Source organism: Semicossyphus pulcher, unplaced genomic scaffold (assembly GCF_022749685.1).
Source record: "Semicossyphus pulcher isolate SPU_LCO1_2020_fin unplaced genomic scaffold, fSemPul1.0.p SCAF_19, whole genome shotgun sequence".
Lineage (NCBI taxonomy): Eukaryota > Metazoa > Chordata > Actinopteri > Labriformes > Labridae > Semicossyphus > Semicossyphus pulcher.
This window is the reverse complement of record NW_027211692.1, coordinates 15,266,481-15,281,414: the sequence shown is the minus strand read 5'-3', so window position 1 is coordinate 15,281,414 and position 14,934 is coordinate 15,266,481. Positions and strand designations below refer to the sequence as shown.

General features: G+C 40.3%; 1 protein-coding gene across 1 annotated transcript in view; it reads right to left on the bottom strand.

Moving 5' to 3' along the window:
* grik4 (glutamate receptor, ionotropic, kainate 4) overlaps positions 1-14,934 on the bottom strand; it is a 148,835-nt gene that overhangs the window by 110,018 nt on the left and 23,883 nt on the right. The window contains exon 2 of the mRNA XM_069668079.1: positions 2,407-2,571. Within this exon, the coding sequence (XP_069524180.1) occupies positions 2,407-2,571 (165 nt within the window). The remainder of the gene's footprint in view (positions 1-2,406; positions 2,572-14,934) is intronic.

The following is a 14,934-nucleotide window of genomic DNA, read 5'->3' as shown; positions in this document are numbered from 1 at the left end:
CATTTCTACCCTTCCTGTCATAAATAGTTGAGCGCACAGTCTTTAATCAAGTGACTGAATTCCTGTCCAAGAACAATCTGTTTGTTGAAATCTGTGTGGCTTCAAGCGAGACCACTCTACAGAAACTGCACTATTGTCGGTAACAGAATCACTGCGTCTGGCTAAAGCTGCTGGACAGTCCTCAGCTCTATTGCTGTTAGATCTGTCAGCTGTCTTTGACACAGTGAACCACCAAATCCTCCTCTCCACTCTCTCTGAGCTTGGTATCTCAGGATCTGCCCTCCACTGGTTCATGTCCTACCTCTCAGGGAGATCTTTTAGAGTATCTTGGAAGGGAGAAGTGTCCAAACCACACACCATTTCTCGGTCCCCTTCTCTTCACAATCTACACCACCTCACTTCAATCATTGACTTCCCTGGTTTCTCAAACCATTGCTATGCTAACGAAACCCAACTCTACCCGTTATTCCCACCAGATGACACTGAGTCTCAGCACAGATCTCGTCATGCCTTGCCGATCTCTAAATGGATGAAAGAACGCCACCTTCAGCTCAACCTATCCAACCTGTCATCCCAGCCAGTCCCTCTATGCAACCACAACTCAATATCCAGCTTGGACCAACTGAACTCATACACACAAAGTCTGCCCGGAACCTGGGTGTCACTGATGACCAGCTAACCTTTGAGGTTAACATAGCAATGGTCTAGAGTTTTCAGTTTAGGGACTTCAGAATTTAATCTCTGCCTTTTGCAGATGATGTTGTCCTGTTGGCTTCATCAAGCTCGCAAAACAGCAACAAAAACAGCTCCTGCCTACCTGAATGTGATATATAATGATGATTGAGGATGTTGATTAGGATATTCATGATAATGATGACGTTGCTGTTGTTGATAAAAATTTTTTTTAAAAATCTCTCTCTTACACTCTGTGCATTGCCTCTATGCACTGCCTGTCGGCACCTGTGCTCGATCGCACTTGAAGCTGTCCCTCCTGTCTAGATCCTTGTTTGTGCCGTTTTAACTCTCAGATTTGCATCGCTTTGGACAAAAGCGTTTGCAAAAAGAGATTGTAACATTGCAACTTACAGTTATATGGCTTTACATGTAATATAATCGTGGCTGTTTGTGAACTGTCCTCTCATCCTTTGCTGTGTTTTTGCCTTTAAATTCAGCAGTCAGTCCTAGGAGACATTTGTTTAGGAGCTGTGTGCTACACAGGCAGAAGTGGGTGCTTGAAAGGTGGGGGTGGGACTGGGTCTAGGCAGGTAGCGCTCCCTCTGTGATATTTCCATTTAACTGTGGCCACTGATCCGTCCCTAATCCAATTCCTGCCTCTAATTACACACACACTTTCACACCCACAATACATTTGAACAAATTTACACACAATCCTGCCTACACACACCAACACATACTACCTTCCGCACGCAGGCAAGCACACACACTCTCGCGCACGCAGACGCAGAGGAGGAAACACATTTAGTAAACCAGGCAGAAAAAGTGACACAGTTTGTTGTTGTGGTAAGTGAAGCGGCGTTTCTATGGATTAAGAGGCACTGCTGAGGCTCTTGGGTTTCTGAAAGTGTTTAAGTGTCGTATTGAAAATCAATCCCCACGCTTCTTGTCATAGCTGTTTGTACTGGTTGTTTTCTGCAGACACATACTGTGCTGCATTGATTTTGGATAGTTTCATTAAAAATTAAAAAGCCTAAACGATAAACGCTGAGGCAACAAGTGACCACACAGTCCACTGATGTTCTGTGTAGCTGTGAAGCAAAAGCATTGATAACAATAAGGTACTATTGTTAATGGAGTAAACCTCAGTGATGCATTTGTCACATCTGTGTGTCAAATTACTGGACATCTCATAACGGCACGTTTAATAAGATCCATAAACCATAAAATCCTCTTTGTTTTGACGTAGATTAAGACATTTCTTGGTTACACAGACTTTTACTTTGAACAGAAACTGTTGTTTTGCTCCGACCTGCCTCAGCAGAATAAAGGTTGCCAGTATAAACGAAAACAAAACTCAACACGGCAAACACAAAAAACAGTTTGACTCCAACAGCTTTCAAAATGTGACAGCTCAATTTACGTTTGTGTACCACACCAGTCATATAATCTGTTTGACCAAAATATTGTTTAACCAGATGGACTTATCTGTGTGTAGTTTGGTGAAAGCAGTTGAGAGACTGATTCAAATGACAAGCCTGCTGTTTTCAATATAAGAGACCTGTTTCTGCTGCTGTTATTGCTGACTGGACAGAGCATCACATTTATTAGTTCCTCTGCTCTTTTCTCTGACTGAAACACACATATACTGACCAACAGCCTCACACCCACGCACACATCAACACTCTCTTCTTCTCTAATTAATTGGCATAACTTCCCTGTGGTACTTACTCGTTTCCCCCATCTCATATTCACTGTCTCTCAGCAGTTCAAAGATGTCCACCTCCAGCTTGCCAGTGGTGGAGCGGTTACTGTTCCTGTTGATGCTGTCTTTGGCCAGCGTGATGGCCAAACGCTCCCCTCTGCTGCACTCCATAGGGTCATCAAGGATGGCAGCTGAGGAGACAGACAGATACAAAAAGGAAAAGAAAAGAAATAATTAGCCCCACTGGTAACTGCTGTTTTGAAACAATCATTCAATCTGAGAAGAACTGTGAAGACAAGTCATGTATTTTAAACTTTTTTACCTTTTAGAAGTACAATAAAAGTTCAATATGCTGAAAGCTGCTCCCAAGGGGTATGGATTTATTAGCACCAAAACTTGGTGACATTTTGTGCACACTGCTCTCCATTAATCTAAAGTGTCTGCAATGGTTCAGTACGGTTCTTAATAAATCCATACCCTCACTTTGGGAGCAGCTTTTAGTGAGCGAAATCTGCTTTTGCTCTAAAAGGGTGAGTGCTATTTAATGTAAATATCTGGTAAAAGCTTGAAAGCTTGCAAATCTCGCACCTGTTTGACGATGTTGTCAAGAAAAGTGCTAAAATATAAATTCATTACATAATGTTGACTGCAGCAAAGGCCTTAAAAATGTCTGTTGTTGAGCTTCCATTGAAGAAGCTTAGAGACTAAAATGTCACTGCAGTAGCTTTTCAAAGATGCTACAATGTGCAAATATAGAACAAAATGAAAATCATTTTGCCACAGGAGCATTAAAAAATGAGACTTCAAGTAAACCCAGAAATTATTTATATTCTTGACCCAACCATGTTTTGTTGTATTGCAGAACAATTATCAGAAGAGCTGACGCCTGTCTTGTGGCCTATAGGAACCAATTATAAAATTCACTGGATGAACATAATGCAGTCTTCTCATTTTTTATGCAGAGAAACAAAGTAATTCCATCGTAACAAGACCATAGAGAGGTTAATACAAAGCATACTTTAATAAATCATACATGCCAACATGATCAATCAGGAGTCTTACATATTTATGCAAACTCTGAACATGTTGTAGCAATAATCAAAAATATACTGACATAAGGTTCAACTTCCTGACATTTACTTTAAGAAAGACGTTTAACAGCACAGATGTCAAAATGTTCAATGTGGGCAACAAAGCAGGAACAGTGAAAAATCATCAGTTCAAGAAAGAATAGGAAAGACATACTGTTCATGCTTTTACATGTGGTGAATACATGGCCTGTCATACACCTATGATCATAAATTCCCTACTTTATTGAAGATGTCATGCTTTACTCAAACAACTTGTTGCGGCATCATCTTGGCCACAAAGAAGTTAATACACTTTCAGAAAACACTGAACAGCGGACAAGTAGTAAAATTTCACCTCAGCCACTTAATCAGCTCAAACACATCAGCGGCCTGTCTGAACAACCAATATTAACATGCCCTATAATATGCCTTGATAGGGTCAACACTCAGGGGAGAAATGAAAACAGAATAAAATGAGCAGCAGATGTCTGAAAGCAGGTTTTCTAATTGATATAATTATCCCAGGTTTGCACGAAGGTTCTCCAGTTAAACAGATTACATTTAAAGCTGAAGCAGAGGCAGGAGATAAAAGCACGCTATCCAGAAAAGTGTGAGATTAATAAGGCACAGAAAAACAATTAGGCATAAATTGGCTGAAAGGTAAATGAACTGTAGACTATCTAATAAAGAAACTACAGATGGAGCATTGCAACCTTAGGCCTGTAATCATATAGAAATAAGACGTGAACACAGTGTTTGAAGTGACCTTTTCCCTGCTGATCACACATCTGAATAAACAGCAACTAACTGTAGCTTTGCAAAGATGAGACGTGTCCACTGATCTGATATCATCACAGCAAGCTCATATCTACAACTGATGCAAATGCTTTGCTAGGCAGCACAGAAAGGTCATCTGAGGTTGTACTCGCCTGTGTGATTGAAAAGCTGTGGACAAAGGACATATTAATATCTGAATGCACTTAACGGCCTCCCTCTCATCTCGTTCAGCTGACAAGAGCTTAATAAGATCCCTGGTTTAGTATTTGGATAGTTTAATGAAATCAAAGGCACACATTCAATTAAAGTTTTATGTGTAGAGAGGCGAGGGATATTTCTCTGCACGGAGCTATAAGTTGTAGGTAATGTGTTTTACAAAGAGCGTGATTTCTAAAGAGTGTGAATACATATCTTGAAAACCACCAGGCATGTTCAAGGTAAGAAAACATTAGTTTTAGATCGGAGAGGATTATGTTCTTTAAGGCTTAATAGTACAAGGAAAATATCTTAGACGTCCCATCTGACAAAATTCTTACACCATAAATGGCTCCAGCATTAAATACAACCATCTTTAAGCACGGCTCCCACACAGTTTTCTAACCCTCAAAGCAGAAACAGCCCTGCATTGGGAAATGTAACTCTTTCCAAGTTTTAGAGTTTTTGAAACTTAAATATAAAACTCAGCTTCATCAATATTTATCATTCAGCTCCCTGGACTTTTTCCTGTCTGTGAATCAACACTTTAAATCCTGAGCAAAACCCTGGGATGGAAATTTCTGTCAACACAGCAGCAACTTTAAAATATATGGATTCACCTTGATTTCTTGTCAAGATCATGACAGACAATATTAGGTCTCTGTGATATGTAATGAAAGTGCTAAGGAGTGGTGCCTTTGAGCTCATTGTTTTGGTTTCATAGCCCACAGATTAACTGTAGTGGTTCCCTTTTACTGAACTTACCCAAATTGCTTCTGACACAGCATGGAGCTTCTTTTAGGCAAAAAGCTCTTACACTCAGCACACACATGTACTCCAAACACGTTTTGCAATTCCAGCTTAAAAGTGGAAATTATTATTGTATATTATTATGTTGTAAAATTAAAGACAATTAGGGCTGCAACAACTAATTGATTAAATCAATTAAAATCGATGACGAAAATAGCTGGCTACAAATTTCAGCATCGATTAGTTGGGTCTTTGTTATGATGCAGGGCCAGCGCTCATGCGCTGTGAAAACGTCACTGGGGGCAGCCAGCCAATACCGCTTGTGTAGCTCATGTGATGAACTTACAACGTCTCCGGTCTCCTCTGGGATAATCATTAATTATTTTTCAATAAGGAGTACCTGTTTTTATCTTTACATGGACAAAAGCACGATTACGTGTTCTAACTATCTAACGTTACAGACTCAAATACCGTTCATTTTCTCTCCTCTCCTTTTTGTGATGGGTCCATAGCCGGGCTGCTGATAAAGCAGCCGAGGACAGTATACCGTGGTAGTAAAGCTGTTTATAAACCAACACCACTGGTAAAGCTGATTTAATGCTAATTCTTGATGAAGCAAATGCTGTATATCTGTCCATCACGTTGTCTTTAAATTAACTTGTAATCGTGCGTTTGTCCGTCAGAATGGACACTAATCTATCGCTAATTAGCTGAAATTCGGTCAGACAGACACCGGAGTGTAACATAACATTATGGAGGTCTTGAATATTTCGTGCCATTAGTCAGAGACAGACTAAAGAGCATCTTTCATTTATTCACAACAGAAACTTGAGCAATATCTGATTAAATATATAATATTTTATATTTCCCTATCATACTCAGTTCATGGCTGCATCCCCAGTGTCCTTTTTTATTGTAGTGGCCTCGTCTGAACGTTCCTTTTTCATGTGAAATTAATTACTAATTGAGTTACATAATTGATATATTTCCATTGCATTAAAAAGAAAAGACATATTTTTTGTGTTTTGAATATAATGCTAATACTAAAGTTGAGGCTTTTTTCTTTTTATCTGATTAATAATAAATAATTGACAGATTAATCGATTACCAAAATAGTTGTTAATTGCAGTCCTAAAGACCATGGCCAACAACAACAACAACAAAAACAACAACTACAACAACAACGACCCAGAGAGTTGCAAAGTTGTCACAATTTACTTCGCCACAAAAATCTGGTATGACAGCTCTTTAGTAAGCTGAGTCGGGTTATAGTATGTTATTACATTGAAAAAGTGTAAAATACTTGATTCTGACTGGCTAATTTTGGCATTCCGAGGTCTGTTATTTCTCGATAATAGACTGTTGTTATGAAGAATAGACCATTGCAAGGTATTTGGCTCTAATCACACAATCCGGAGGACTCATGCTGCATTATCACTACATTGAAGGTCAATTCACATTCTCTGTAAATACTACAACCACCTACCACTTGTACATAACAACCTGATTCACAACCATATTTATCTCTGCACCTTTGCACTCTCTGTTGCACCATTGTGCTATTGTCTGTTGTCTCCTGTCTATAAGTGTCTTTTTAAAAAAAATGTTTTTAAATGTGCTGGATTTGTATATATTTTACGACAGAGTATTAGGGCCAGATTGAGGGGAAAAAACCTCTACGATTTCGAGAATAAAGTCATAATATTACGAGAATAAGTCGTAATTTTACGAGAAAAGTCATAATATGTAAATGTATTTCAATAACTACAGAGTTAAACATTGCAATGGACGCAGCTAATTTTTTTAATTAAGTTGTTTTTCTCAAGGAAGTTCTCTAATTTAATTTTAAACAATATTTCTTGACTAGATAAAAATGTGTGGTGTCAACTTCTTTCACGAGTCTACAACAAAAGTAAAAATATCAATAAAAGAATATGAATGTATAGTACTGTAAGGTAAATGCCTTTTGACAGAGCACAAATCTATCCACACAACTGACTGTACGCCACGTGAATAAAACTTAGAACTCTGACATGTTTTGGTCTCTCAGGAGTTGACATTTGGGAGTGGTCAATACATGACAGCTAGCAAACAAGCACGGCCGTTTTCACACAGGCAAAACCTGAGCTGGCCCTTGATCCATCCAAACCAATCAATGAGTACCCCCGAGGTACACTGAGGCGAGAAGCGTGCTGTTGACTGTGGAGGAGAGGTTCAGTAAAAAGTAGGTATGAAATGAGAATTCCTGCCGGACAAAGGCACATAGCACATGAAAGTGATCTCATGGGGTCTTTTAGTTTTTCACACAAATGTGACCTTTTTTTAAACAGGTCAACCTCTAGCTGATTTTAATCGTTACACTGTTGGAACAAATATAACAACAGCACCGAACCTTTATGAAAAAGGTGAATAAACTCTGCTAAACAGTAACAGTCCTGTATAAAAGAATGAGAGCACTTATTGCATGGAGCAATGCCATATTTTCTACTTTCTTAGAAACACAGCAACACACTTTTACTGTAAACACAGGCTTGCATTGTCTGAGGAGCGATGATTTTTGCGATACAAGCACACGGAATTGAAGTGTCTGTGCAAAGTGGCAGTGAAGGGTAAAAAACTCATTATCCTTTTGAAGGATCTTCTGGCTTCTCTATTAACTCAATGGCTGCATCTTTCTTTCCATCAGTCCAAGTGCTAAATGAGGATCAAATGAACTAGCTCGTCACCAACTGTACGAGGCAATTCTTGGAAATGTGCGCTGACACTCTGGGCCTTGCTTGAGGGAAAAGTCATTACCTTTGAGAGGGAGAGTTCAGAGGGACTTGGCCTTTGATCAAATAAGCGCTTTTAAAGAATATGGAAACCGTAAAGTGATTGAACGTGGTTTTCATTTAAATTAGAAATAAAGGTTTCTATTTAAATATCATACACTCTGCTCGGCTTCCACTGCACATATACATGTGTTGAATGTAGGTATTTTACCTTGAGAGACTGCCAATCTCACCTCAGGTGAATGAGAAGCCGGGGCCAATTCAGAGAGAGGAATACACTAGGTCACAACATAACACTGTTTGTAGAAGTAAAGTGAGTAAAGTGTGAATTGTTCAGGTATTGACCAAAATAATTTCTAATAAGCAGCATGTCAACATCCCGACGGAGTTAAACTTCTGTTATTATGTGGTCTGATTCAAATCATTAAAATCGGCAAAGTATTACAGTAGACAGGCATCTTCAGATTTGACCCTTTTCTATTCAGACTCATTGTTTGCTTTCTCTAGAAAACTGAGAGTGTAACTACAAGTTTGGTGTTTTACTTTGTAATCGTATAAGAAATCAGAAAGCTTATAATACAACTTTTTCATCAAGTTACAACACGTATTCTACCATTGAGTAACTCCAGGAAATCCGTGGCCCTCTCAAACATTGTGAAATATGGTACAACTTAATACATGAAAGCTCAGAGGCTTTTCAGATCTTTAAATATCTCAGGTTGCCTTCATCACACTCTGTACACATTAAGTAACTGCTAATTAAACAAATAAACTAATTAACAAATATTATTTGAGTGACGCTGCGTCATTAATGTGGTAGGGTCTGGTATATTTTGCATCAAATGTTCCTTTCCCCATATTCCGGCTGTGTCGTCTACGTTAACAGCTTCATTAGAGGTCTGCTTGTTTAGTTGTAGCTGGCTGATTAGTCCAGCCATCGTGTTCAGGAGGGATCAGATTTGTTTTTCCTGTAAACATGCCAACACAGAAACAGAACGGTGTACTAATGCAGGTTTGCATGAAGCTTAATGACATAAACTAAGAAGCCTCTATGGACCGGGAAGTGCACTTGGATGCTCCTGTAATGCATAAAAATAACAAAGCTGTTCATTAGCTAATCAAAGACTCATGTGGGACATTGACTCATAACTTTAGCTCTCCCCTATTGTTGTCACTGCCTTTGTTGCTCTGTTTTACAATGTTACAATTTCATTTAGCAGACGATTTTGTCCAAAGCCACGTACATCGGAAAGTTAATGATCTATACATTTATATCCGATGGCTATGCCTACCGGGAGCAATTGGGGGTGCCAAGGACACTTCGACATGTGACTGTAGTGGTCAGAGATCGAACCCCCAACCTTCCCATCGAGAGACAACGACTCTCAACAGTATTATAGTTCATGCATCAATTGTCAGAAATTCAAACCTAAATCTTACATATATTACTTGGAATACATGTGTGACATTCAAACTGAGGCCTCACCACTCAACCAAAGGCTACAGTTAAAATGAAGGACTGAAAACTACTGGCCCGATATTCATGAAATGTAGCATTGGCCAAGGACAAACCCATTTGCCTTTCAGCACATCCAGATTTTCCTCATTAAACTAGCATTTTTATTGACACAACTGTAACACCAATGTCTAAACAAAAGCAGATCTGACTAAGAAACAAGCAATAATAGCAGATCCCACTTACAAGCAGACAATACTGTTGGCCTTGGCAGAGGGATGTACTCTCGGAGCGCCCTTGTAGTTTTGATTTTGACGTAGGGAACACTTAATGTGAAGGTCGTGAACTTCACGACAGGAAAATGCAAAGGCTTATCCTCTCTCAGCTGCCTTTCAGTTTAATGGGTTTGTACATTTTGCCTTCTCTTCATTGAAGGAGACCAAAGAGACTGAGGAGGGGGATAAGATTTATAGTTTTTCGTAACTTCTTTATCTTAAAAAACAGCTCCAAATCATTATGATGGTTCACTGATTTGTAATGGGGGGAATGACGCCTCTTTCATTCTCTCCACACACCCTAAACACATGTTCTTGCACATTGTAACTTTTACTTTGCGGGTAAATTCAACCACGTAGCAATTGGCACAGCTTTCTGGAAAAATCCGAACTCCTTGAGACTCTTTGTATGGACATCATGTAAGAGGCGAAGAGACTGCAGAGAACGTTGATGAAACAGAAAAAAAAGAACACAATCTTTTACTCTTTAGCATTAAAGAAATTTTAACCCAAGCTTTAGGAGTGCCACATCGCACAAAAAAGAGCAATTCCTGCTTTTAAATGAAAGATCAGTCTTCACTTTTAAGAAAGTTGTTTGGACACATTCATAGGTCTACTCAACACACATCTCATTATCCACAACATGTTCTCCCTTTCATTTCAAAGACATCATTAGTGGGGTTTTTGCGATTTTCTTTTCTCCCCACCATGTAAATAAAAGTTGTAAATCAAAAACTAGTTTGGTATTTCAACATTCTATTAACAACATGTCTCATTATTTGATGTTTGCTTGACATTAATTAGCAGAGACACTAGACAGCTACCAAAGCCTTTACAGAGTCAGATATTCCCTGTTTATTTTGAGAGTGTGTGAAGTTGGTTACGTACCATTGAGTGCATAAACACACATGCACTTGTTCATGTTAGCAGATGAAAATGCTGTTCGTCATGCTTGTCTAATAGCTATTCACTCGGAGCAGCATGACTCGGAACTATACCAGAGCCAATCTGTCTGCTTGTCTGACTGCATGGCAAACAGAATTGCCAGTTCCACACTTTAATCAATCTCATCCTCGAGCCCTGTGGTGTGCACAGCCGAAGGAAGCGGAGGTGCTTTCTTACATAATTAGAAAAGCTCACTTACGGAAAACCTGGCGACAAGAAACTGATTTCCTGGTGTCACATAATGTAATTATATCCCACAGACACCTATCGCGATGTGTGTGAGTGGACTGATGTGTTAAGTCTTGTTAATCTGAGGCGGAACGCCGACGCTGACTCCAATGGCCTGTAAAAACTTCGCACAGTCATTTTGGTTAATGCATATTTAGTGTGAAGTTCATAAATCTTCTGTTCTTCAGTGTTGGTCAGTGGGTAAAGAATATAAAGGCACATATCAAAAGCACGCAGTTAACAATTATTATAATTGGTGTTTAAATCACCATTTCTGTGATTAGAAAGGAAGCCTTTAACTGACTCCCTCTGGGCCTGTGAATGTAAAAGCCATCCATAGAGCACTGCCTTTGTCTTGCATCTTCATTACAAAGAACCTGGAGGGCTGATGACACAGTGAATGCCAACATTGAGATAAAGAGATGATTACAAAGCTGTAATCTTACAGCCTTTGACGGGTACTAACAGCATTCCTCCACAGACCTCCCAGTGCCATATTGGCTGAGACAGAGAATTAAGCTTCTGATGTTGCTCTTGCAGTAGCCAGGTCAAGTAAGTATCACAGACTCACAAAGAGAACATTACAGTAGATGGATTTTTAAATACTTATGCACCAGTGTCACCTCATGAAGCTGATCAATGTGGCTGTGAAATGAACTCCAAATAAGGTCAAATAAAAAGGTTAAGTTAGTGAAAAAGAAAGAGAGCAGAGACTGTCTGTTTCCCAGAATGCACTGCATTGAGGTTGCCCATCAGAGAGACGGGTGATGACAGGACGCAGATAACAATCACAGGTTGTATGAGTAATATGCAAGTGTTACAATCTCATCTATTCTCTTGTGTGCACTTTGCATGTCATCTTGCATGTGTACACGTTGTGTGTTTGTATAAACACGGTATACATTTATGATCGGAGTTATGACTGGAGGCTCACTCAGGGGATCAGTGAGCACAGGGTCTTTTACAGCATGTCTGTGACACAGGACTATAAGGAAGGGGGATGTGTGTGTGTGTGTATGTGTGTGTGTGTGTGTTACTGCTTGAGTGTTCATGGAATTGCATTTGTGTCTTGGGAATAATTGTGTATATAATGCCACTCTCTGTTCAATTTCTGCTCCACTCCAGCTTATTACCTGGCACCGCTGCAGAGCCGCATAGCTTTAAAACAACAGCTAGCCAAGAGAAAATACACAACTAGCTGATGCAGTACCACCGAGGCTTCAGAAGCCACAGAACTCCTGAGGTTTATGCTGAAACACAACATTCAATCCAAAATCGAATTAAACCCAAGATCACACAACATAATAAGTCAAAACACTTCATTATAAAGAAAAAGGTTTCACATTTGAAGAGGTCCCCAGTTTCGTATATTTTGATTGCAAATGAATGAAAAGCAGGAAAGGCAAAAAAAAGCTGATACTTCACATAGAAAGCAAAATGCCACCCTGATTAAAAAATATAGGTACTGGAGTAGGACTGTAAGTACATTAGAACTAGAAGTACATGAGAGTGTCCTGAGATAATCATCTGGACTGGGCCAAGAACACCAAAGCAGTCTACAAGGGGGGCCTGAGCTGCCTCTACTTCCTGTTTTATGAGGATGTGGTGGCCAGTGCTATCCTGTTTGCAGTGTGCTGGGGCAGCAGGCTGAGGGTAGCTGACGCCATCTGATTAAACAAGCTGATTCGTTGTTGACGCTGATCTTTGTTTCTTATTCTATTGTACATATGATGCACATATTTAACATATGTCTTACTTCTATATACACGGTAAACACATCAGCCATAACATTATGACCACCTGCCTAATATTGTCTAGGTCCCCCTTTTGCTACCAAAACACTCCTGACCCGTTGAGGCATGGAGTCTGATAGACCTCTGAAGGTGTGCTGAAGGATCTGGCACCAAGACGTTAGCAGCAGATCCTTTAAGTCCTGTAAGTTGTGAGGTGGGGCTTGCTAGATTGGATTGTAATCTGAGGAATTTGGAGGCCGAGTCAACATCTTGAACTTTTTGCCGCGTGCCTCAAACTGTTCCTGAACCATTTTTGCAGTGTGGCAGGGCGCATTATCCTGGTGAAAGAGGCCACTGCCTTTTGGTGATACTGTTTCTATGAAGGAGTGTACTTGTTCTGCAACAATGTTTAGTGTCAAAGTAACATCCACATGAATGGCAGGACCCAAGGTTTCCAAGCAAAACATTGCCCAAAGCATTACACTGCCTCCGCCAGCTTCTTCCCATAGTGCATCCTGGTGCCTTGTCTTCCCAAGACAAGCAATGCACATGCACCCGGCCATCCACATGATGTAAAAGAAAACATGATTCATCAGACCAGGACCTTCTTCCATTGGTCCGTGGTCCAGTTCTGATGCTCACTTTCCCATTGTAGGCGTTTTCAGCGGTGGACAGGGGCCAGCATGGGCACCCTGACCAGTCTGCAGGTACACAGTCCAAAACGCAACAAACTGTGATGCACTATGTGTTCTGACACCTTGCTGTCAGAACTAGCATCAACTTGTTTAGCAATTTGAGCTACAGTTGCTCTTCTGTTGGATCGGACCACAGGGGCCAGCCTACACTCCCCACTCGCATCAACGCCAATGACCCTGTACATTAGCACCAGGGTTCTGTCAGTATATAAACAATGATATCAGATAAACTGAAAGCACAGGAGTTCATTATGAAAGGTTCCCAAGTACAGGATCCAACCAATGTCAGCATGTTAACAGGACATCTTCAAATCACAATATTGAGTCAGTGTTGAACCTTTAAGCAGACATGGCTCAGTGGCTCACAGAGTGTTAGATGCCAAATGAGAGAAATGATGGTCAGTAGCTACAAAAACCAGCAGAGTGAAAGGCTGGTCTGGCCTTAACATGTTGGGCCATAAGTTCATCCTCCTGTGTGTATACTGTTCATTCTCATCTTGTATTTTATTCACTGACACACGGATGCAGCTATTTGTTCAATTTCACTCCCACTGGGTTGCAGAAGCCTGAAAGCAATTCATCAGTGCAAAGTAACACGCCTACTTCTATTTCTCCTGAATCAGCGGAGCCAACACTCTAAACCCTGATGTCTTCATGCCCACTAATGGCCATCCATTCTGTGTAGCTGTTGGCAAACATTTCAACTTTAGAAAGAATGGGTTATTTCTGACAGCGCTGTGATACAGAATGAGCAATGGTTGTCATGGAAAGACAGCAGGGAGTATGATTCAGTGTACCCAGGCCACACTTCTGCAGGGCTCGTCTCCAACAAAACAGGCGCACCGAGTGTCTTTTCTTCACACCGAGAAGTTCATGTGATGGAGCGGGTTTTGCCCCACAGCCAGAATTTTGGCATTTGCAGAAGTGTTTTAAGACAGGAGGAGCAGAGGGAAATCTATCACTTTAGCACATCCTTTTGTTTTCACTGAAATGAAGGGCAGCACTCTACATCTGACACTTCTCTAATGAGACAGAATCATACTTGTTGCTGTGCCACACAGCATTGTTCATGTTAGAGAAAGGCACAGGACGGTCCACTTTTTGGAACTCAAGCTAGCAGATTATAAGCATTCAGAATAAAATAAAAAGTGGACTGAAATGACAAAAATATTCTGCCCCTACACTTTATAAACACTAGTTTCTGTCCTGAACTGTAGCTGTGACATTCACAGCAGAGGTTTAATTGACAAGATAATGACCGATCACTCACTTGGGATGATGTGAGTGGATTGTGGACATTAACAGTAACAGCTGCCTGATGGTCGAGGGCCAACAGAAGCCACATTGTGATTGTAAATTCAAGAGCTCGCCATCTTGATTGGGTCAGTCGAGCAGAGACAGAAAACAAACACAGCAGTTAGCCTTTGCTTCCTCCAGCCTGCCCACAACACCTGCCTCCATTCGACAGAGCTGGTTGATAGTTCTGTTGCTGTATCTGGATCAGCATGACGCTCCAAATTATAAAGGAATCTGGATTTAAGGAAAATGGAAGGGGAAGCAGTGAAAGAATGCTATGAGAAAAAGTTTCATTCCTTCATGGAAGGATGAATTCTCCCCCGGGTCAAACATGACGACAGAAATAGAAATATGCGTAATGTG